Raw genomic sequence first — 24,484 nt, 5'->3', positions numbered from 1 at the left:
AGGAATAATGGGTACTTGGCCGTAAGTTAAGAGACCTGGGTCCTTCACTCACTTACGTGATCTTGTGCAAAGTACTGAGGCTCCCCTGCATATCTAATGGTGACAACTGTTAACTAAACCCCCCAAATGGGCAACTTCTTCTCTCATATGCCAACCACTGCTTACCAGGTAGTGAAAAAGTTTCTGGAATTTTCATTCCTAAACGAGAAAGAAGTTTTCAGTGACTTACAGTTTGCTCCAATGAGTACGTTCTCCCAACTCTTCTTGTCTGATGAGCTTAAGTGATATAAATGCCAAAGCTCCCACTGCACTGTGATTCCTGGCTTTTTATTTAAAAGTTATGGCTATGAGAGCCCTCACTGTGCAAATCCACTTCAAGCTTAGAGAAGCTTTCTGCCATGGCTTGTCTGTATGCTAGAAGACTGTATTTTGTTACCTGGAAATTCTAGATGCTGAAATGTTAGCCAAAGCGAATAGTCAGCGTCTTCATGACACTGAATTTTCTGAGTAACTTAAGCTATAGAACCTAGAAGGTGCTGGCCTGCATGCCTCCAGGTCCCAGCAGCCTTGCCTTCAGCCATGCCCCTAACAAGCTAAGTTTCCTGCTCTAGGAACATATGAATGCTAGGGAAGAAAGACACTTTTTTTCCTTTCTACTCTCCTCCCGAGCTAAATCTTAGTAGAATGGCTAGCAGTAGGCTGTAAGGGAAATGCTAATGAATAATAGTCTCATGAAGATATATTTCTTAATGCCTGGGGGAATTCTTCTCACCTCATACTTGGACCCAAAGAGTAAAAAGAAAGCTGTCTTACCAGGTATTTGCGTGGGTTCATGGCTCATCACACCTCAAGACAAAAATAAATATTAGTGTTAATCAATTGTCTTGCATTGTGAATGGTCCCCTCTGTCTACACTTCCCCCATCTCCAATCCTTAAAAAAAAAAAAAAAAAAAAAAAGGGAAAATAAAACTATCAACAAAAACACCTTTTTTTTTTTTTTTTAAGTTTTATTTATTTTTGAGAAAAAGAGAGCAAGGGAGGGGCAGAGAGAGAGGGAGAGAGAGAACCCCAAGCAGGGTCCATGCTATCAGTGCACAGCCCCACATGGGGCTGGAACCCACAAACTATGAGATTATGACCTGAGCCAAAATCAAGAGTTGGACGCTTAACCGACTGAGCCACGCAGGCACCCCATTTTTTTTTAATTAATTTATTTATTTTTTAATTTTTTAATTTATTTGAGAGCGAGCGAGCACATGCACAAGTGGGGGAGGGTCAGAGAGAGAGAGAGGGAGAAAATCCCAACAGGCTCTGTGCGGCCAATGCATAGCCTGACACGGGGCTCAATGCCACGAGCCACGAGATCATGACCTGAGTGGAAATGAAATGTTGGACGTTTAACCAACTGAGCCACCCAGGTACTCCCCCCCACCCCAAACACCTTTCAATGGCTCTTCATCCTCTGACAAAGCAAGCCCACTCTTTAGCCTGGTCTTCAAGAACTTTCATGATATGGCCCATATATCTTCAATCAATCTTTATAAGGCAGTCCTAGCACATTGGCTTTTAAACGAAATAGTGCTGGGTCTAAGAGTCTGCTTGGTCTAGTACTATTGTCATTATAATTATTAGTTCTGTGATTGGGCAGGCTTCTAATCCCTCTGAGCTTCAATTCCTTATTTATGCCAAGAAATACTTACACTGTAGGTTTGTAGTAAATGATAATTAAAGGAGATACATCATAAAAGTGCTTAGTACACTGCGTGGAACATATTAAACATTCAATTAACGGAGTCCCTCTGTTCTGGCTTAACTCATTCCTCAAACTCTTCCATGTCCAACAATGGCCTTAGTCCTAGGAGTCAGTCCTCATGTCACCTCCTAACCTTATAGCCAGTCTCAGAGGGTACGGAAAAGATCACTTACCAGGTAAGACAGTGGTCTCCTGGCTTTTCGTTCCTAAAGATGAGAGCAGAAATTGTTTAGTGAAAAATACAATCAACTTGAAAATTAATGTAACCTTATATTTATATGGCTTTTTACAGTGGAAAACTAAAAGCTCTGAGAGGTGGCAGGGGACAGGGGCCTGGAGTCTGACTTAACGGTGAGAACAACTATGGCTACTGACCCAGGAGCTCTCTGAAAGTAAGCAAAACTTCCTCTCAGCTCTTGTTGATTTTTTAAGATTCAGTCCAAAGACTCTGACCTAGATTTATTTCTTAAAAATAAAACTTCTCGATTACATACATTACAATTACAGATAATTTGGAAAAACACAGGAAATTATTAAAAATTACTCAAAATCCAGATATCAGAGCTACTCATGCTCAACATTTTTGGTATATCTCCTTTCAATTTCTTTGCTATGTATAATGTATGTTCATATACATTTTTAAGCATTTTTCCCAACCTTATTGATGATGTAATTGATAGCACTGTAAGTTTAAGGTGTACAGCATGATGATTTGAATTATATATATTGTGAAATGATTACAATTAACATCCAGCATCTCATATAGTTATTTAAAAAAAGAAAGAATGGAGAATTTTAAAAAGCATCTCATGTAGTTATTTTAAAAAAGAAAGAATATCTCCCTTGTGACAAGATCTACTCTCTTAACAACTTTAAAATGTGCCATACAGCAGTAGTAGTCTAGTCATCATTCTTTACATTACATACCCAGTACTTATTTGTAAGTGGATGTTTGTATCTTTTGATAGTTAAAATGAAGTTGCCATTACAGTCTGTACACTGTTTTACATATTTTTACTTGCCACTATAAGCACTTTCTCATGTCTTTAAATATTTTTCAAAAACATGATTTTTAAGTTGTTTAGTGTTTCATAATATGGATATTAGTTAACAATACCCCACTGTTGGACACTAAGGTTATTTATAAATTCTGGCTACCATCACAGTGTAAACATTTTGCACACAAATCTTTATATTTCCTCAGGACAAATATCTAAAAAGTGTTAAAACTAGGTTAAAAGGCATGGACATTTTTAAGGCTACATACTATCAAACTGCCCTTCAAAAAAGTTCCAATTTACAATCTTATCATTAATTTATGAGGGTCCCTGTCTCAGCACCCTTGAGAACATTTGAGTAATATCATTATAAAAAAAAAGACAAAAACAAAAACCTGGAAATGAGTTGTACTTTGAAATACACTAACCAATCAGATGTATATAGTTAACAGCATTTATTACTCAGATTGCTGGAAGCAGAAATAAATACACAAAATCATTTTAATTTAGAAAAGAATAATGCCATTTTTTAATGCTCCTGCCCAACACCCTAACCCTAGGTCACAAGAGTTTGTGAGTAATTAGTTATACCTTCCTCTACCCATGTAACAGCTGACCTTATATAAAAGCAGAAAATATGCTCTTTAGAACTAATTCCTCATGTCATGTCTCTAACTGCTCTGTGGGTCATCTTGGAGATAAGACAGATAGGTAAGAGAGAGAGCTGCTGTGTCATCTTTACAAAGAAGGTCCATCTGTAACTCAGGAGGGCTTTGATATACCAAACAAGTACGCTAAAGTGGGTTCTGCTTTCTTCCGACTTTTCCTTACCATGCCATGCTTACCTGTTTCCATCACTAAGAGAGCCATATTGCAAATGAAAACCCCCAGAGTTTATGAAAATGTCTTACCAGAGTCTTCAAGATTCTGGTTTTTCTCACCTAAGTTATAAGAAGAAACTTATCCGTTTTAGTGATAAAACAAAATAACTGAGAATTACTATAGTTACAACAAACTATTTTCAGGTATGATAGCCATAAAGAATCACTTGGTATATCCAGTCAACTAAAGCTACTAAATGTAAGCCAGAGTCTAAATGTACCTAATTGGAACCTTCCTCTGGCCCCCTTTATAAAGAAAAATCATCACATATAGCAAATCTCTTGGGGATCTCAATGAGCTAGAAAAATGTCTGTCTTGAAGAGTTTGCTGAAATCTCTGTGAAATGACCAGTAAAACTTGTGGCTGCAATGGGCCAATAAGAAGTGTTGCAAAGCAAGTCCTCAAGGGCATAAAATGCTTCACATCAGGACAGGAAATATCTGCTAAAAATCAAGTAAATTGCATACTTAAGAAAAAGATGCTGTTCTCTCATCAATAAAGAAAAACATACTGTAGCTACATGGGCCAAACACATAGTAAGGAACTTAAATGCAAAGAAGTGATCTGAGTCATATCACCATAAGTGGAAACTTAGGGAGGAAAAGCATCTAATCACCTAGATACTTTAGTCAAATGATAGCAAATATCAGCATCTCTGACAGATGCAAATGAGTAGCTTTTCTACTTTCATCTGGATGTGTGGTGCCACACAGGCTAATTTCAATGACTAAATACAGAACTATACATAAGAGGTCCTCAGACCTGTCAAAAGCAACTAGCTCTTCAGGTCTACTCTCCTGAACGTTTCCATATTCTTCAGATCTCCAAAGACCCAACCCCTCTCATTTGTAGGAAGGTAAGTTTCCCCAAAATAGATTACCACCCCCCACCCCCGCTTATCTGTCAAGTTACTTCCCTTCCTGTCTGCAAAGTACTCTTTCTTCAGCTAAGAAGTGAATTTGCTAACAGGAAAGAGCTACTAAATATTAAACATCCATTTAAAGATTATTTTTAAAAATTAGAGCACACTTACCAGGGTTGTAGATATAGATGGGTTGAGAATATTCTGAAATACAAACATGTTTTCATTACCTAAGTACTATCATCAGATTTAAATAAATGTCAGGTTCACTCTATTTTTAAATGCTTGTTAATAATAAAGATTTAGGTTGGCTTACAAAAATACAGTAATATGAGAAATTTAAGATTTTAATCTCAAAGCAAATGGATATGGATTTATTTTAATTACATGAAGAATTCATAGAAAAACTAGCCAGGAAGACAGCTAGAAGCAGACCGTTATTCTCAAACTTTTTAGCAAGGAAATCTTCAAAAGGATCCACCCAAAGCATGCATTAGCCTAAAGCATTTTCTGGAAACCTTGGTTCAAATCTATTGGGCTTATCTGATAATGCCATTCCTCATAGAAATCCTGTTTTTCTTCCCAAATCTTTCCTATGGTCCTCTGAGAAAGATTATTTTTGTTACCTCCTCTTATTTTTCACTGAGGAAGCAGAGACAGACAAACCATATTACCATTCTGTCCCCCCCAATTCCCTCCTTAAGCCAAATGCACTCTACTTCTTCCCTTTGTCAGTCCCCCAGATGTTATTTCCTAAGATATCAAAATATAAGACTATGAATCTAGCTCTGTGCATAGGAATCATGTAGGGGCATTTAGAAGTCCTTAAGCTCCTACATGGACAGGCTACGGTGAGAGTAGCATGGTCCCTGCATGCCCAAGGCAAATGCTGTGTTTGAGAGCACAGCCCCAGGCGTGGCTAGGGGTGAAGAGTAAGCAGCAGAGGCTCCTGGGCCCTCCACCTGACACGGTGGTGTTGGTGGTGGCGGCGGTGGCAGTGGTAGCAGCAGCAGCACATCTTAGCCTCAAGAAAATGATGGCTGATGGTATGACAATATGGTGGAGTGGCTCTGCCGCATGCCTGGGAGAGGAACACTGATAAAATTCCCCTTAGAAAGATAATACTTTAAAAGCATATCTTACCCATGTTCTCAATACAATTTTCAGCTTTTAGTCCTGAAATATGAAAATACAGCTTTGTTAGACACAATCTGTCTTAGTAAAGATTTCAAATTGGTTTTATGGCTACTGATAACTTAATTTGTCAGCTTTAGTCTATAAGATCCATAATTTGGTGGGATTCAAAATGCAGAACAATTACATTTTTGTATTTATATTACAGCCACCAAACAGTATGATCTTTGATAAAACATCTAATGCTTCTGGAATTAAGTTTCCTTAGCTGTACCTTTTACTGGGAATTTGCTTCAAATGACCTCTAAATATCCATCCAAGGCTAACATTTTATGATTCTATTTTATGATTAGTCTGCAAAAGTTAGGAAAAAATTTACCCATCTGTTCAGTTAATCTTCTCTTCAGATACTAAATGTCCTCAACAGCAAACCTATCCTTTTACTATGACAATTCCTATTCACTGGAGAAAGAGAATCTCAATCAGGTCTTCTAGATCCTTGAATATATAAAGAAAGATCCTTCACATTCATATAAGGCAACAAGTTGGTCTACCCCAAACATTAATCTATGGTCTGTTCCAGAACACTGATCTACATATATAAGAAAATTCTACAGTTTTTGGAGAGCAGGAATATGGCACCTACTAGTGTATCTTTATAAGGTCCTAGTCCCTCTCCTTGGTGATGCCCTAGAAAAAGTCACCAGTGCTGCAGCAACAACTCTGATATGCCCAACTATGGTTATGGCAAGAACTTCAGTGAGAGGATGTTTAGATTTGGAGCCACCATGAAATATGGAGGGCTTCCTAGAAAGTCACATGAGGATCTAGAGTCCCATGGTCTCTTCTCCATGTTTGGCTAACTCACTGATCTAATCTGGATATTCAGCTACCTGAGGATGAATCTATCCATCTAAAATGGGGGGGGGGATCCCCAAGATGTCTGGCTTCACTATGAGAGATGCACTTTTCCATAATCTGCTCTCAAATCCTGTACCATCTTGTGTAGGATTTGAACCAAGAATCTAGGTGTCTTGGTCCAGTTTCCACTGGTCAAGGAAATGGTAGGGATCTGTTCAAATCTGGATGGTGCCCTGAGGCTAACCTCAGGTGTCTGACTAGACTGAAATTTTTGTTTATCTATTTATTTTGAGAGAGAGGCGGAGAGAGAGAGCGCACGTGCACACATCCGGGGGAGGGGCAGAGAGAGGGAGGGAGAGAATCCCAAGCAGGCTCTGCACTGCCAGTGTAGAGCCCAACACGGGACTCGCACCCACAAACCGTGAGATAATGAACTGAGCCAAAACCAAGAGTCAGACACTTAACAGACTGAGCCATCCAGGCGCCCTTAGACATTTTTTTTTTTATTTTTTTTTAATGTTTTTATTTATTTTTGAGACAGAGAGAGACAGAGCACGAGCAGGGGAAGGTCAGAGAGAGGGAGACACGGAATCTGAAACAGGCTCCAGGCTCCGAGCTGTCAGCACAGAGCCTGACGCGGGGCTCAAACTCACACACCGCGAGATCATGACCTGAGCGGAAGTTGGACGCTCAACTGACTGAGCCACCCAGGCGCCCCTAGACTAGACATTTTTTAAGAACAGTCTAGAGACTAATACAAAATACTGCTTTAGCAGGAAATGAGTAAGTGCAAGCCTTATTCAGAGGACTTAGTTGAGGGTGAGGTAAAGGTGAGGGAAGATGTGGATAAGAAAGCTATTGGTATAATAGAAAGATTCGGCCAGGGGACTAGACACTGGGGGATTTTAAAACTTTTATCTTTCGTCTGTACCACACATTAGAGTATATTTCTCAAAGTGTAGTCTTCTAATCACATACTTAAGAATCTTCTGGGTGCTTATTAAAAAGTACACCAGGGCCCTAGCCAGGACTCCGGACTGATACAGAATTTCTGGGGGTGATGCCTTGTATTCTGCATTTTAAACAAGAAATCCCAAGTGATTTTTAAGCACAAAATTTTTGAGAGCCTCCAGTAATAGAGAATGGATCTTCTTTAATGTTTAACACAGATCCATTTATTCAAGACTGCATTTCTCTTCCCTATTTGACTGAATTTAATTTTCCATTAGTTTTTCAACAGCAAAAAAGTAAACTATTTTGGGTTAAAAGAGAGGAGACTGGTGCAGAAATAAACAGGAGAAAGCACAAATATATAGAGAATTAAAGAAGGGACTATAACCACAGATTTGATAGGTGTAAAAAAACCCACAAGATTACTGTGACTAGATTTACACCAATAAATCTGAAATATAGAACAAATCCCTAGAAAAATAAAACTTATTAAAATTCAAGAATAAATAGAAACTTGAATGGTACTATAACCATTAAGTAGTTTAAATTTTTTCCATAAAAAAAATACAAAGATAATTTGGTTTTTACAGAGTACTAAAGAGGAGGGTGCTGTACAGAGAGAACCCCAGAGATCTTCAAAGGGTTTCCTTTGAATACTGAGCAAAATACGGATCAACTTATGTGATCGGGTATGGGGAAACTACCTGAGGCCTGGGAAAGAATCCATGAGAACACGAATGGTGCCTATTTTTACCAGTCACACTAGAAAACCTTGTAAACTGCCATTTTAGCAGAGAACTCTACAGTAAGAAGACTTAGAAACAGTCCAGACAACAGTAAATAAAGCCCTCTCCAGAGTTCCCTTTCTCCTTCAGATCCCCGGAAATTACAAATGTCTATAACCAAACTCAGAGCTGATTGGAATTTCCAGCAACAAGACTAAGGCAGTATTTGTTAATCACTGGGTTTCTGCACATAAGCATTTCTTCCCTTTGGGAGCTGCTACTGCTTGCCTGTTACTGGGACTGAGACTGTCTCACTGCAAGAAAAGTCATGTCTCTCCAACCCACTATCTTATCATGGATGGGCTCTCCCTGAATTTAAGTTCCACCAGTAAGATAAAATCCCAGAAGTTCCATTGTCCATGGAGATTTACTTCCAATTAAGAGCCAAACCTGACTCCTAAGGCCTTGACCACTTTCACAAACAAGTGGCTGTCTATGGGACCTGCAGTCTCCAAACAGTGGCAGAGGTGTCCGTGAATGCTACAGCAAATTCACAGGGCTACCAAAGGATATTTTAAAATTTCAGGACAAACGCAGATGTACTTGGTATCTGTCAGGCAGAGCAAGAACTACAACTTGAAGTGGAACTCAGTTGTAAAGTCATCCCATGTCAATATTCTGTTTGATGGACATATTTGCAAGGCTGGGTTTTCAGCAATTATGACAAAAAGCAAATATATGTGAAAAATCAATGTGGATCAGGAAATAAGTGGTGTCTAATCTGATTGCAAAGTCTGACAAACTGTGCAGTGTTAAACAGGCATATATATCCCATTAGCAAGTTACTGTAGCTAAGAATAAAATAATCTTTAGAAAACTGTTTATGTATATTACTTTTTCAAACACTTACTAAGGTGTTAGAACATAAACACTTACTGAGTTGTTTGACTCTATAAATGGAACCTTTTAGGTATTTCTTTTAGCATATGGATACTGTCAAAACAATTACAACACTAGGAACACCATGAACCAAGAAAATCTGAGAACCTCCACATCAGACATCACAAAAGCCTTATGTACTCCTTTACCCTGAACTACTGGCTCAACGGAGACCTTAGCTACAAGACTTCACACCTGAAAAGACAGCACAGTTCTCTAATAAAACAGCCTTCCCCCAGGTTAGACACATCCAATGGAGTGCTGCATCCATCCATTATAATAACTTATTCATTTTCTTGGATGCTCTTGCGAGTAGCTGAACTTCAAATGGTGATCCTGGCAGGAAGTACACCGCCCTGGGACTGACTAAAATTTACCTCTATATACATTCATGTGCCAATCCTAATGCTCTAGACTGTATGATCAGGCCCCTGAGACACTGAGAACTGGATTACTAAAGATAAAGCCATATGTAGTCCCTCTCTACATAAACAAATGCATCAAATACAACTCAAGAACTCAAGCTTTATGCTACATGTGTACATGCTTATATGAAGTGAATGCACCTAGAGAAAAGCACCTGGGGACTGGCAAAGCAAATCAGGCATGTGAGGCCATCATCTACTATAGCTTCTGGCTCTCTAAGCAAATCTACCACAGTAAGGAAGTCATTTATAAAGGATTAGGACCTCGAACGAAAAATTCTATTAGCCTTCCAATGAAGATCTCTACAAGACTGACTGGTTGGCTGTCTTGAGATATTTATAAGTTGCATTAAACCATGCTAACCTCTGTTAGCTAATTTTCCAAGTATCAAGGAATTAGGTGTTAAAGAATGAGGTGAACTGGAGGAATAGCATACTCTCCTCTTTTCTGTGTGGGTGTGCTTGTTCTGACCTCAGTGGATGGATAGACATTCACACAATACCTGCTTTTACTTCAGTAAATCAATACATATTTCATATGACCTCAGCAAACAAATAGATCATATTGATTAGATCAAAACCATGAGTACATGAAACTGGAGGTTGACTTTGCTTCCAGTGGTTCTGTAGCTAGACTCCTTTGCCACAGAGGTCACCATGGAACTGATTATTGTGGAAAAAGGACAGCCAATCTGGATCATCCTCAAGAGGAAGTGACCAACTGTAACGGGATGGGATTATGGTAGGCAGCTTCTGACATGGTTCCCAGTGATCCTGCCTCCTGGTACTCACGCCCTTATATAATCCTCTCCTCTTGCATGTGGACTGAGCCTAATGACTTGTTTTTAGCAAACAGAATACAGCAAAGGTGATGAGACGTTACTTCCATGATTAGGCTGTGAAAGACTATGACTTACTGGAACTTTACTCCTCTCAAAGGAGGCTAAAAAGGAGTGTTAATCAGAACCAGTGAATATACTTATGTTTAATGAGCCCTCAAGGGCTAGGGGTGGATTTATGAAAACTAAATTTGGACAGTCCTACAGGTTTATCTTCCTTCCCTCTTTTGATGGCTTAGCAGAGAACTGGCTCAACAGGTCTCAGTAAGATTAATAAAATAGACTAAAACCAGCCACTGGAATCCAGGGGCTCCTCTGGAGTAAAAGTAACAGGGTTACTTTTCCAGCTAAAGAACCTTGATATATTCCCTGGCCCCATGACTCTACTAATATGTAGAACATATTTACATATATACAATCTTGACCCTCTCTATAGAAACACTGGCCAAAATGCCAGATGATCTATGCCTAGCCTGTTCAGTAAAACAATGAGAGATCAGAGTATGATGTATATTGTACTATTTCTCGAAGTTTCCTTCCAGTAAATCTTATATTTGCACTATAAGGCACAGGGAATCCCAAAGCTATGGTTTTCCACAAGGTATCATAATTCATCTATAGTTTTCTCAATCCAGGTACAATTTTCCAATGGGTCATTTTTAAAATAAGGAATGTAGCATGATTGTACCATTCACATTCACATTCTACCTTTATCAAGTTTTCTAGGAAAATGGTACAGAAGAAGGTTAGCCTGCAGTAATTTCCCCATGAGAAAGGAGTAAGGATTTTGTTTCCATTTACCCCACAGTTCACTCATACAATCTTTGATTAAAACCAAAATTAGTACTTTTGACCACCAGAAAATTGTACTACACCAATGTTTTCTCCAATTCATAACCAACTGACCTATTTTTTGGGTGGAGGGGGGATAACTAGTTTTTGTAAGGCCCACAATAAATTTTTACCTTGGAAATCATACACAAGTTTAAAACCATTAACAGAGAACTATATTAGAGCTAAATTTAGTATAATTTTTTATCCCTTCTATACATTTTTTTCATCCAGAGTTATATTCAGTGACATTGGAACAAGGTTCTGATTATATCCATCTGGCTTGAGTTTTTAAAATCCCTGATTATCCAAAAAGCCTAGCTTTGGGGCGTCTAGGTGGCTCAGTCACTTAAGTATCCGACTTCGGCTCAGATCATGATCTCACAGTTCATGAGTTTGAGCCCCATGTCAGGCTCTGTGCTGACAGCTCAAAGCCTGGAGCCTGCTTCAGATTCCCTGTCTCCCTCTCTCTCTGCTCCTCCCCTGCTTACACTCTGACTCTGCCCCCCCCCTCAAAAATAAATAAACATTAAAAAAAACCTTAAGGGGCGCCTGGGTGGCTCAGTCAGTTGGGTGTCCGGCTTTGGCTCAGGTCATGATCTCGTCATTCGGAGTTCGAGTCCCGCGTTGGGCTCTGTGCCAACGGCTCAGAGCCTGGGGCCTGCTTTGGATTCTGTGTCTCCCTCTCTCTCTGCCCCTCCCCCACACACGCGCATGTGCACGCTCTCTCTCAAAAAGTGAATAAACATTAAAATTAAAAAACAAAAACAAAAAAACTTAAAAAAGAGCCTACCTTTATTATTCTTTTTCTTTAGCTCAAACTAGTTTATACACATTTCTGTTTTTATTTTTTATTTTACTTATTTTCTTGTTTCAAGTTTTCATTTAAATTCTGGTAAGTTAATATGTAGTGTAATACTGGTTTCAGGAGTAGAGTCTAGCGATTCATCACTTACATATAACACCCAGTGCTCTTCACAAAAAGCACCCTCCGTCACCAGCCCACCCTCAGTTTGTTCTTTATAGTTGAGAGTCTCTTATGGTTTGCCTCCCTTTTTTTCCCCCTTCCCCTATGTTCATCTGTTTTGTTTCTTAAATGCCACATCCAAGTGAAATCATATGGTATTTCTTTCTTTCCCTGATTGACTTATTTCACTTAGCAGAAGACTCTCTAGCTCAATCCATGTAATTGTAAATGGGAAGATTTCATTCTTTTTGATAGGTAATGTTCTATTATATGTGTGTGTATACACACATACACACACACACACAAACACACCACATCTTCTTTCTCCATTCATCAGGTGATGGACATTTGGGCTCTTTTCATAATTTAGCTATTGTTGATAATGCTGTTATAAACATCAGGGTGCATGTGCCCCTTCAAATCAGTATTTTTGTATCTTTTAGGTAATGCATAGTAACACAACTGCTGGGTCATAGGGTAGTTCTATTTTTAACTTCTTGAGGAACCTCCATACTGCTTTCCAGAGTGGCTGCACTAGTTTGCATTCCCACAAACAGTGTTAAGAGGGTTCCCCTTTCTCTGCATTCTCACCAACGTCTGTTGTTTCCTGTGTTAATTTTAGCCATTATGACAGGTGTGAGGTGGTATCTCATTGTGGTTTTGACTTGTATTTCTCTGATGATGAGTGAAGTTGAGCATCTTTTCATGTGTCTGTTAGCTACGTGAATGTCTTCTTTGGGAAAATGCCTGTTCATGTCTTCTGCCCATTTCTTAACTGGATTACCTTTAGGGTGTTGAGTTTGATAAGTTCTTTACAGATTTTGGATACTAATCCTTTATCAGATATGTCATTTGCAAATATCCTCTTCCATTCTGTAAGTAGTATTTCAGTTTTGTTCTTTCCTTCATTGTGCAGAAGGTTTTTTACTTGATGAAATCCCAATAGTTCATTTTTGTTTTTGTTTCCCTTGCCTCCAGAGATGTGTCTAGTAAGAAGTTGCTGTGGCCAAGGTCAAAGAGGTTGATGCCTGTATTCTCCTCTAGGATTTTGATTTGTCTCATACTTAGGTCTTTTATCCATTTTTATTTTTGTGTATGGTGTAAGAAAGTTGTCCAGTTTCATTCTTCTGCATGTTGCTGTCCAATTTTCCCAACACCATTTGTTGAAGAGTCAGTCTTATTTCCAGTGGATATTCCTTCCAGCTTTGTCAAAGATTAGTTGACTATATAGTTATGGGTCCATTTCCAGGTTTTCTATTTTATTCCATTGATCCATGTGTATATTTTTGTGCCTATCCCATACTGTCTTGATGACCTATAGCTTTGTAATACAGCTTGAAGTCTGAAATTGTTATGCCTCCAGCTTTGCTTTGCTTTTTCAAGAATGCTTTGGACTCTAAGGGTATTTTCTGGCTCCTACAAATTTTACGATTTTTTCTAGCCCTGTGAAACATGCTGGTGGTATTGTGATAGGGATTGCATTAAATGTGTAGATTGCTTTGGGTAGTATAGATATTTTAACAATATCTGTTCTTCTAATTCATGATCATGAAATGTTTTCCATTTCTATTTTGTCATCTTCAATTTCTTTCATAAGCTCTCTAGTTTTCAGAGTACAGATCTTTTACCTCTTTGGTTAGGTTTATTCCTAGTATCATATGGTTTTCTGTGCAATTGTGAATGGGACTGATTACTTGATTTCCCTTTGTGCTGCTTCATTATTGGTGGATAGAAATGCAACAGATTTATGTACGTTGATATCATATTCTGCAACTTTGCTGAATTCGTGTATCAGTTCTAGCAGTTTTTTGGTAGGGTCTTTCGGGTTTTCTACATAAGAATATCATGTCATTGTGAAAAATCAAAGTTTGACTTCTTACTTTGACTTAATTTGGATGCCTTTTCTTTCTTCCTGTTGTCTGATTGCTAAGGCTAGGACTTCCAGTATGATAATAACAGGAGTGAGAGTGGACATCCCTGTCTTACTATGGGGCTTAGAGAAAAAGCTCTCAGGTTTTCCTCATTGAGGATAATATTAGCTGTGGGTCTTTTCAATATGGCTTTCATGATGTTGAGGTACATTCCATCTATCCCTACTTTCTTCAGAGTTTTTATCAAATATGGACACTGTATTTTGTCAAATGCTTTTTCTGCATCTATTGAGAAGATAATGTGTTTCTTACCTTTTATTAATGTGGTGTATCACATTGTTTGATTTGTGGATACTGAACCACCCCTGCAGCCCAGGAATAAATCCCACTTGACTGTGGTGAATGGTTCTTTTAATGTGTTGTTGGACTCGATTTGCTAGTATCTTGTTGAGAATTTTTTCATACAGGTTTATCAGGGATGAATTCCCTGTAATTCTGCTTTAGTGGGGTTCTGGTCTCATTTTGAAATCAAGGTAAATGTGGCCTCATAGAATGGGTTTTGAAGTTTTACTTCCATTTATATTTTTTTGGAATAGTTTGAGAAGAAGAGGTATTAACTCTTCTTCAAGTGTCTGGTGTAATTCCCCTGGGAAGTCATCTGGTCTTGGATTCTTGTTTGTTGGGAGCCTTTTGATTACTGATTTACCTTCTTTGCTGGTTACGGATCTGTTCAAATTTCCTATTCTTCCTGTTTCAGTTTTGGTAGTTTGTATATTTAGGAACTTCTCCATTTCCTCCAGAATGCCCATTTTGTTGGCATGTAATTTTTCATAACATTCTAATTGTTTGTATCTCTATGGTGTTAGTTGTGATCTCTCCTCTTTTATTTGTGATTTTATCTATTTGGGTCCTTTCTCTCTCCTTTTTGATAAGTCTGGCTAGGAATTTACCAATTTTATTAATTCTTTCGAAGACCCAGCTCTTAGTTTCATTCATCTGTTCTACTGGGATTTTTTTCTATATCATTTTTTTATCTTTATTATTTCCCATCTGATGGCTTTTCTAGGCTTTAATTTGCTGTTCCTTTTCTAGCTCCTTTAAGTGTAGGGTTAGGTTGTTTTTTTGGACTTTTCTTGTTTCTTGATGTAGGCCTGTATTGCTATAAACTTCCTTCTTAGGATCACCTTTGTTGCATCCCAAAGGTTTTGGACTGTCATGTTTTCATTTTCATTTGCTTCCATGCACTTTTTAAATTTCTTATTTAATTTCCTGGTTAACCCATTCATTCTCCTGTTGGATGTTCTTTAACCTCCATGTATTTGTGGTCTTTCCAGAATTTTTCCTTGTGGTTGACTTCAAGTTTCATAGCACTGTGGTCTGAAAATATGTATGGTATGATCTCAATCTTTTTGTACTAGTTGAGGCCTGATTTGTGACCCAGGATGTGATCTACTCTGGAGAATGTTCCATATACACTCAAAAAGAATGTGTATTCTGCTGCTTTAGAATGAAATGTTCTGAATCTCTGTTAAGTCCATCTGGTCCACTGTGCCATTCAAAGCCATTGTTTCCTTGCTGATTTTCTGCTTAGATGATCTGTCTATAACACCCATAGTAGGGGGTATTAAAGTCCCTTACTATTATTGTATTATTGTCAATGAGTTTCTTTGTATTTGTTACTGACTTAAATATAATATATACATATATACATACACACACACACACACACATATACACACACACACACACACACACACACACACACACATATATATATATGTACATCCAAGTTAGTATATAGTGCAAAAATGATTTCAGGAGTAGAATCCAGTGATTCATCCCCTACATATAACATTCTGTGCTCATCTCAACAAGTGTTTTGGTAGTTTATATGTTTCTAGGAATTTGTCCATTTCTTCCAGATTGCCCAATTTATTGACATATAATTGCTCATAATAATCTCTTATTAATGTTTTTATTTCTTCAGTGTTAGTTGTGATCTGTCCTCTTTCATTCTTGATTTATTTGGGTCCTTTCCTTTTTCTTGAAAAATATATATATTTTTTAATGTTTATTTGAGGGGGGGGAGGGGCAGAGAGGGAGGGAGACACAGAATTGGAAGCAGGCTCCAGGCTCTGAGTTGTCAGCACAGAGCCCAACGCGGGGCTTGAGCTCATGGACTGCGAGATCATGCCCTGGGCTGAAGTTGGACACTTAACTGAGTGAGCCACCCAGGCACCCCCTGGGTCCTTTCCTTTTTCTTTTTGATCAAACTGGCTAAGGGTTTATCAATTTTGTTAATTCTTAAACCAGCTCCCAGTTTCATTGATCTGTTCTGTTATTTTGATTTCGATAGCATTGATTTCTGCTCTAATCTTTATTATTTCCTATCTTCTTCTGGATTTGGGTTTTACTTGCTTTCTTTTTCCAGCTCTTTAAGGTGTAAGATTAGTTGTGTATCTGAGACCTTTCTTTCTTCTTTAGGAAGGCCTGGATTGCTATATACTTCCCTCTTATGACTGCCTTTGCTGCATCCCAGAGGTTTTGGGCTGTTGTGTTATCATTTTCATTAGCTTCCATGTACTTTTTAATTTCTTCTTTAATTTCTTGGTTAACCCATTCATTCTTTAATAGGATGTTCTTTAATCTCCAAGCTATCTGTGGTTCTTCCAAATTTTTTCTTGTGGTTGATTTTGAGTTTCATAGCATTGTGGTCTGAACATACGCATGTCATGATCTTGATCTTTTTGTACTTGTTGAGGATTGATTTGTGTCCCACTATGTGATCTACTCTGGAGAATGTTCCATGTTCACTCAAGAAAAATGTGTATTCTGCTGCTTTAGGATAAAATGTTCTGAATATATATTAAGTCCATCTGGTCCAGTGTGTCGGTCAAAGCCATCGTTTCCTTGTTGATTTTCTGCTTAAATGATCTGTCCACTACTGTAAGTTGGGTATTGAAGTCCCCTACTATTATGGTATTATTATCAATGAGTTTATGTTTTGATTGATTTCTATATTTGGGTGTTTCAAGTTTGGGGCATATGTATTTATAATTGTTAGCTCTTTTTGTTGGATAGACCCCTTTATTATGATATGGTGCCCTTTTCGTCTCTTTTTAGAGTCTTTGGTTTAAAATCTAATTGGTCTGATGTAACTATGGCTCCTCTGGCTCTTTTTGACATCTATTAGCATTAGAAATGGTTCTCAACTCCTCACTTTCAATCCGGCTGTGTCTTTAGTTCTAAAATGAGTCTCTCATAGGCAGCATATTGAGGGTCTTAATATTTTTATGCAATCTGATACCCTATGTCTTTTGATTGGAGCATTTAGTGCATTTACATTCAGAGTGATTATTAGGTAAGAATTTAGTGCCACTGTACTACCTCTAAAATCAGGGTTTCTGGAGATTTTCTCTGTTCCTTTCTAGTCTTTGTTGCTTTTGGCCTTTCTATCCTATTCAATGAGTCCTCTTTACTATTTATTGCAGGGCTGGTTTAGTGGTCATGAACTCCTTTAGTTTTTGTTTGTCTGAGAAACTCCTTATCTCTCCTTCTATTCTGAATGACAGCCTTGCTGGATAAAGGATTCTTGGCTGCATATTTTTCCCAGTCAGCATATTGAATATATCATGCCACTCCCTTCTGGCTTGCCAAGTTTCTGTGGCAAGATCTGTTGCTAACCTTTTTTGTCTTCTCTTGTAGGTTAGGGATTTCTTTTCCTTTGCTGCTTTCAAGATTCTTTGCTCATCTCCGTATTTTGCAAATTTTACTATGATATGTCCTGGTGTTGGCCTGCCTTTGTTGATTTTGATGGGAGTTCTCTGTGCCTTCTGGATTTGGATGTCTGTTTCCCTCCTCAGATGTGGGAAGTTTTCAACTATAATATGCTCAAATAAACCTTCTTCCCCTTTCCCCCTCTCTTCTTCTGGGACTCCTATGATACAAATGTTATAATGCTTTAATGGAGACAATTTATACATTCGTGATCCAGTAATTTTCATTTTTTCAGCTTCATCATTTTTCATAATTTTATCTTTTCTTAAATGTTTATTTGTGAAAGAGAGAGAGAAAGAGGGAATGAGTAGGGGAGGAGCAAAGAGACAGACAGAAGATCTCAGGTGGGCTCTGTGCTGACAGCAGACAGCCCAATGCAGGACTTGAACTCACGAACTTTGAGTTCATGACCTGAGTCAAAGTCCAACACTTAACTGACTGACCCACCCAGGCACCCCAATTATTTTATCTTCTATATCAGTTATTCATTCCTCTGCTTCTCCATCCTGGTCATTACAGTCTGTTTAGCATCTCGGTTACTGGATTTTTTATTTAGGCTAGTTTTTAGGTCTTTTGATCTCCATGATAAAGGACTCCCTGGTGTCTTCTATACTTTTCTCAAGTCCAGGTAGTACCCTTATGGGTGCTGTTTTAAATTGTGATTCAGGCATATTACTTATACCTATTTTGATTAGATCCCTGCTCATGACCTCTTCTTGTTCTTTCTATTGGGAAGAATTCCTGCAGCTTGTCATTTTGTTTAGATCTCAGTCTTCTGTGTGTTAGGAAAGCCTGTTATGTTTCCTGCTCCTGAGAGCAATAGCTGTATTAAGAAGTCATAGGCTGTTCAGGGCTTCAGGATACACCTCAGGAAGTGTTTTTGGTATATGCTGTGTGCACTGTTGTGTTTTGGCTGTTCTTTTCCTTAGGTCAGTTCTCTGCAGTGCTTCTCCTTGCCTACAGTGGGAGTGTTTGGCCTTGTCTAGTGTGTAGAAAATTTTAACCCTGTGTGTTTTGATCTGCTTGTTTAAAAAGGCTAGATCCTTGGGCACCTGGGTGGCTCAGTGGGTTGAGTGTCTGACTTTGGCTCAAGTCATGATCTCACGGTTCGTGAGCTCGAGCCCTGCATCGGGCTCTGTGCTGACAGCTCAGAGCCTGGAGCCTGCTTCGGGTTCTGTGTTTCCCTCTCTCTCTGCTCCTGCCCTGCTCACACTCTGTCTCTCATAAAGTAAATAAACATTAAAAAAAATACTTAAAAAAAAAAAAAAAGGCTAGATCCTATTTCCCCTAGAGCTGAAGCTTTGCAGCATTCTATGGTTAGTAGACTTGGTACTTGTGCTGGTCTTCTGGGGTAGGGGCCCACTGCTGCTCTGGCTCTCAAGTCCACAGTTTAAAAAAAAAAAAAAAAAAAGACATTCAGAGTACAGGGAGGCAAGGGCTTGGTATAAGCACCTCAAGCCTCCACTAGTTTCTGTGCCTCTCTCTGAAGCCCACTGGTGCTGACAGGAGGGGTTAAAAATGGTGTCAGCCTGTTCTCATGACCAGAGAGGGGAGTGTGCACCTGCTGCTGCTCAGGAAGCCCTCACAGAAGAGCGAACAATCTCCCTTCTGGTGTCTCAGGCTTCCATCAGATACCTGCCTTCACCTTTTCTAAAACAGCCTACCTTTAATTATTACTTTGAGAGGTTTTGTCCCTGAGATCCCATTAGCTGTTTCTAGATAGCAGCAGAGGATGCTGGTTAGATTCCAGTTTAGCACTAAATCTATACAATCATTTGCAGTGGCCTTTGTCAGAGCTCTCCAAAGAAATCGTGCCTGTGAGCCTCCACAAATGTCTCTCCTTGTGGCTGGTTTGAACATTAACTTGCTGTGCAGCCTCTGCCTGACCTTGTGGGGATGCCCACAGTGGTATGCATATTCCTCTCTTCCCTCCTCACAGGAGCTCATATTGCACTTCCACATACAGATCTGAGCCCTGGCTCATTCTTAGTCAACCCAATGGCTCCACCCATTTTGTTCTTTATAATCCAATTCACAACCAACTCTGTGGGTTCCACTGCCCATCTTTTGTCTATCAACCAGATATCAGTGATTAATTTGGCATACAGCTAATGCAGCCAGGGCTTCTGACAGTGTAACCAATGCCTCCACAAATGGCATTTGGCTGAATGCATCAGGAACACCAAAAGTGGTATCATTTTGTTAGCCTAGCTTCAAATGGGTTTCTTGGCTATAATGTGGTTTAGGTGAACAGGTTTTGGGGTGGGTGGTGGGGTCCTAATTTGTAGCATTCACTGATTTCCATGGTAAAACTCTCAACCATGGTGAACTTCAAACTCCTGTGATATATGAGGAACTGGTAAGAGATGTATGCCCACAATCAGCTCCCAAGAGCTGGTATGAACCAGCTCTGACTGGCTTGGTTTTTGGACAGGTCCATTGTATGGTTGATGAGGGGAATGGGTACTTTTCCCCTCAACGCAAATTTACTCGCTCTAGTCTTCATCTGTCCTCTTAAGGTGAATAGTTAGTTTCCCTGACTTGCAACTCAGGTCCAGGATTAGGATGAGGCAAATGAGCTGCCTATGAGTGCAAAATTTAAAAGGCACTTACTCTTAGGATCATGCAAGTTTGCAGATGGCACAAGTGTATGATCCTAAGAATAAGGACCTTCCTTAAATTTTGTGCCCCAGGCACCTCAATGACCACACAGTTTCTGCCATTAAATCAAAAGCAGATCAGCCTCCCACCCTGGCATGATGTCTTATCAGCGCTTCCCTACCTGTTCTTTTTTATCTCATAGTGCCTTGGACATACTGAATCAAAGTCTAAAAGTCTATCCCACTTCTGAAGCCCTACTGTAATACTCATTCTGCTTCATCAGTGGTTTTGGTTTTGGGTTCAGCTAGACCGTCACACTGCTAAGACCCAAAAAGGTTCTCCTCCCACCTGTTTACTTAGTTTGGCAGAAGAATACAAGGCAAGGAACACTGCACACTATTTAGCAGCAGGGCAGCAGCAGATACATACCTTTGGCGCAAGTCATCACAGCTGCCCAAGGCTATTCTTTAATCCCAGAATTATAGCTCAGGTACAAGGAAACATATTTATACAAGTGGTTAGAGGAACCATTCTAGTTTAGTAGCCTCATGCCACATAAAGACGATGATATCTCTGAGACCAGTCCATGAGTGCAGTTTCAGGACTCAGCAAGAAAAACACCTGGGTATGTCATACCACATTCAGGAATGCCCAAAACTATGGCTTCCCCCAAGTATGTATAGTTTATTCACAACCCTCCCAGCTCAGATGCATTTTACCAATCAAGGGCTATGTTTACCCTTACGCAGTGTTCCATGTTTACACAGCTGCCACTCGACCTTCAGCAGATTACAGAGAAACAGTGTGAGGAGAAGAGCAACAGTAGGTCATTCCCACAGGATAATGGAGAAAGGGTTTTGTTAACCTTTCACTCACATACACCAAGCCACAACATCATTAAATTTCAGAATGCTGGGGATAAAGAAAACATTCTAAAACCATCCAGAGAAAAGAAATAAGGTCTCATTCAAAGCTTTAGTAATTAGAATAGCTTCATACTTTTTAACGGCAGCACCAGAAACCAGAAGACAATGGAAGAATAACTCCAAAATTCCAAGGAAAATATTTCCAAAACAGAAATACAAACCTACACAAACTATTACTCAAGCCTGTAAGTAGACTTTACAAACGTGTAAAGTCTTAAAAATTTCCCTCAATGTCCCTTTTCTCAGAAAACTTTTAGAGAACCCATACCCCTGCCAAACAAAGGAGTAATTCAAGAAAGAGGAGAAAAATCTAAGATATAGAGGACTCCTCACGGGGAAGAAGCAAAAGAAAGTCTCAATAATTGTGAGGAGAGATTTTAGACTATTCAATAGCAGGCCTAAAGAGTATATCACAGAGCAGTTTGATGGGAGAATCCAGAAGGAGTATATTAAAAAAAAAAAAAAACCCATAAGAGTGTCTGATATGTCTGATGTATTAAGAAGAGATTTATATTTCAGGGCACCTGGGTGGCTCAGTCAGTTAAGTGTCTGACTTCAGCTCAAGTCATGATCTCATGGTTCATGAGTTTGAGTCCCACATCTGGCTCTGGGGCAGCTCGGAGCCTAGAGCCTGCTTTGGATTCTGTATCTTCCTCTCTCTGCCCCTCCCCTGCTCGCACTCTCTCGCTCTCTCTCAAAAATAAACATTAAAAAAAATTTTTTTATAACAAAAAAAAAGAAGAGATTTATATTTCTAAGGATTTGAGGATGAATTATTGATGGTATATTAAAAACTAAGGATACAAAAAAGCTAATAACTCTGGGTAAAAGAGGTATTTAAAAAGGTACCAGTCTTTACTACAGTGGAAGACTGGAAAGGGGACATACACAAACACTGAGGAGGAGGATGGTGGTTATCACATATGTTTGGTTTACTGCTGTAACAGCTATTTCAAACTCCCTTCTCTCTTGCCTCCCTACCCTTGAGAGGAAAAGCTAATTACCTTCTTTCCACATTTTTCTTCAAGTTATAAATTACCAAGTAGCTATTCTGGTTAATGATACAGAATCAGAAATCTACTAGCAGTTTCTGGGAAAGCTTTTACTTTCCTTATTAAACAGGCAGATTTAGCTGCCATCCGGATCCCTTCCCTTTCTTTTTGTCTTGAACATGGATTGAGGCCTACAGCTGCAACAGTCACACTGCAAATATGAATCCATAAACCCAACATGCTAAGATTGGTGGAACAGAATAGAGTCTGAATTACTGATGATGTAACTGATGAGGTCTAAAAATCTAACAATCAAGAGATAACATTCTGAAGCCTGTTATTAAAAACTTTGGCTGAAAAATTAAAAATCGATACCACTGAGGAGTGAAAATTGGGGACAGGGAGTGGTGGGGCAGGGAGCTGCTATTTTTCATTGTAAGCCTTACAAGCAGGATTATGGACCAGGTACTTCTTTGTTAGCAGGACTGTTCTGTGCATTTTGTTTAGCAGTGTCCTTGGCATCCACCCATCAGATACTACTAGTAGCAACTAGGGATAACCGTGACAATCAAAAAATTCTAGTTATTGCCAAATGACCCAGCAGGGCAAAACTGCCCCTGGTTGAGAACCAGAGCCCTACAGTATTTTATTTCTTTAACCTTCTAGAATGCTAGAAATGTATTCTTTTGATAAAATTACATTTCAGGGAAAAAAAAACCTAATTATACGAAAGGAGGTAGACTAAGACCATCAGCATCATTTCTCTTTTAAAATACCTTAAAGTTTCTTTTCTGACCTTTCCCTGGGGCTAAGAATCCCACTCCTTCCCTTCCAGACAAGCACAGAGAGAACAGAGATACTTACCACCTAGAAATGCACACTCGTAATGGCTGCAGGTCTTGTTTATGCTTTGAAGGATAAGGTTATTGCTGGTCCCATCCTGTGACACGTTAAAAATCTCATTGAGAGGTATTAAAATAATTCTTTCACTTTCTTTATCAAAAAAATTTTCAATGGCAACTCCAAAGCACGCGTGGATGGTTAACAGAATGTGTTGGTCATCAGGAGCTTGAGGCTTGGCTGAATATGCCAGAGTGAAATGGCCCAATCTGGCTTGGTTGAGCCCTCCAAATTTAAATGAGGTGTCCCGGCTTACACTATACACCACATTTTTGTAACTTTCCTCACAAGGTCTTCTCAGCAACTGCAGGGCTTTTGTCAGGTAAAAATGAAAAGCTTTGAACTGGAAGTCATAGACATATTCTTTTCGAGAGAGACCAGCCATCCTCACAGCTTCATTGAACATACGGTAAAAAGCAGTCTGCTCTCGAGCTTCCGAAACATATGCCATCAGTGCTATTCCATGGTTATCTTTAAAACTCATAGGGAGAAAGATCTGCGTCTTCCTGGCTTCCCACTTCACTTCTGCATTTTCCCACACAGCCTTCAAGAGTGCATGGCTTGCTTTTTCCTCCTTGAGCAGCTGGGGAACATATTTGACTTCCATTCTGTCAGTGCATTTCAGGTATTCATCATCAAATGCATTTTCTGCCATGTCTAACATTTCAGCCTTCACCTTCAAAGGAAAAGGAAAAGGAAATTAACACCCTTGAAAGAAGATATTTGCTGTATATCATTTTCACTCATTTACTGTCCCCACCCTCTCATGCCCTGCCTAGAATTTCTCCCTTGCTTAGAAACAACTTTGGACATGACTTTTATGTAGGAAGTATATTCCATTGCTACTGATAACTCTTCTCAGCTGTGACCTATTTGTATTAAATAGTAAATGTGAGCAGTGAGAAGTATGGCAACAATTATGCCTGTAACTCATTCATTTGAACCTTATGATGCAGAGGAAAGAATGAGTGTGAAAGCGAAGAAATGAGTGGCAGTCCTGGTTTTGAACAATATTCTTAGCTAGATTGCCTCAACCCCTTAAGACTGCTAAATGAATCAAACATCACGTGTGAAATACTGTACATGATAAACACATAATTGTAAATATTCCTTCTCCCTTGTCTATGTGGTTTGAGTAGGACTGATTCTGCACCTTTGGCTCCAATGATAAGCAATGATGCAGATTTAAAAACCAGGGCACTCGCAGCGGGGAGGAAAAAAGCTTTCTTCCTCTGTATTCATAAGCTCT

The 24,484-nt window shown here is 39.1% G+C and overlaps 2 protein-coding genes across 9 annotated transcripts in view; one reads left to right on the top strand and one right to left on the bottom strand.

Annotated features, from left to right (window-relative positions):
• Positions 1–2,119, top strand: part of NUP54 (nucleoporin 54) — a 52,947-nt gene extending 50,828 nt beyond the window's left edge. Inside the window, exon 12 of the mRNA XM_049630656.1 lies at positions 2,047–2,119. Within this exon, the coding sequence (XP_049486613.1) occupies positions 2,047–2,103 (57 nt within the window). The 3' untranslated portion in view covers positions 2,104–2,119. The remainder of the gene's footprint in view (positions 1–2,046) is intronic.
• The window catches only part of ART3 (ADP-ribosyltransferase 3 (inactive)), a 142,465-nt gene that overhangs the window by 4,147 nt on the left and 113,834 nt on the right, over positions 1–24,484 (bottom strand). For 3 of the 8 annotated variants that reach the window (XM_049630658.1, XM_049630659.1, XM_049630660.1), the window contains 7 exons: positions 23,200–23,911; positions 5,640–5,672; positions 4,668–4,700; positions 3,664–3,693; positions 1,928–1,960; positions 814–846; positions 166–198 (listed from right to left, as the gene is read on the bottom strand). In XM_049630658.1, coding sequence (XP_049486615.1) covers positions 166–198; positions 814–846; positions 1,928–1,960; positions 3,664–3,693; positions 4,668–4,700; positions 5,640–5,672; positions 23,200–23,911 — 907 coding nt within the window. The remainder of the gene's footprint in view (positions 1–165; positions 199–813; positions 847–1,927; positions 1,961–3,663; positions 3,694–4,667; positions 4,701–5,639; positions 5,673–23,199; positions 23,912–24,484) is intronic. The other 5 variants (XM_049630663.1, XM_049630661.1, XM_049630664.1 and 2 more) reach the window with 5 other exon arrangements.

This window comes from Panthera uncia, chromosome B1, assembly GCF_023721935.1.
Source record: "Panthera uncia isolate 11264 chromosome B1, Puncia_PCG_1.0, whole genome shotgun sequence".
NCBI lineage: Eukaryota > Metazoa > Chordata > Mammalia > Carnivora > Felidae > Panthera > Panthera uncia.
Note: the sequence above shows the minus strand (reverse complement) of the source record. Positions and strands in the feature narration are given on the sequence as shown.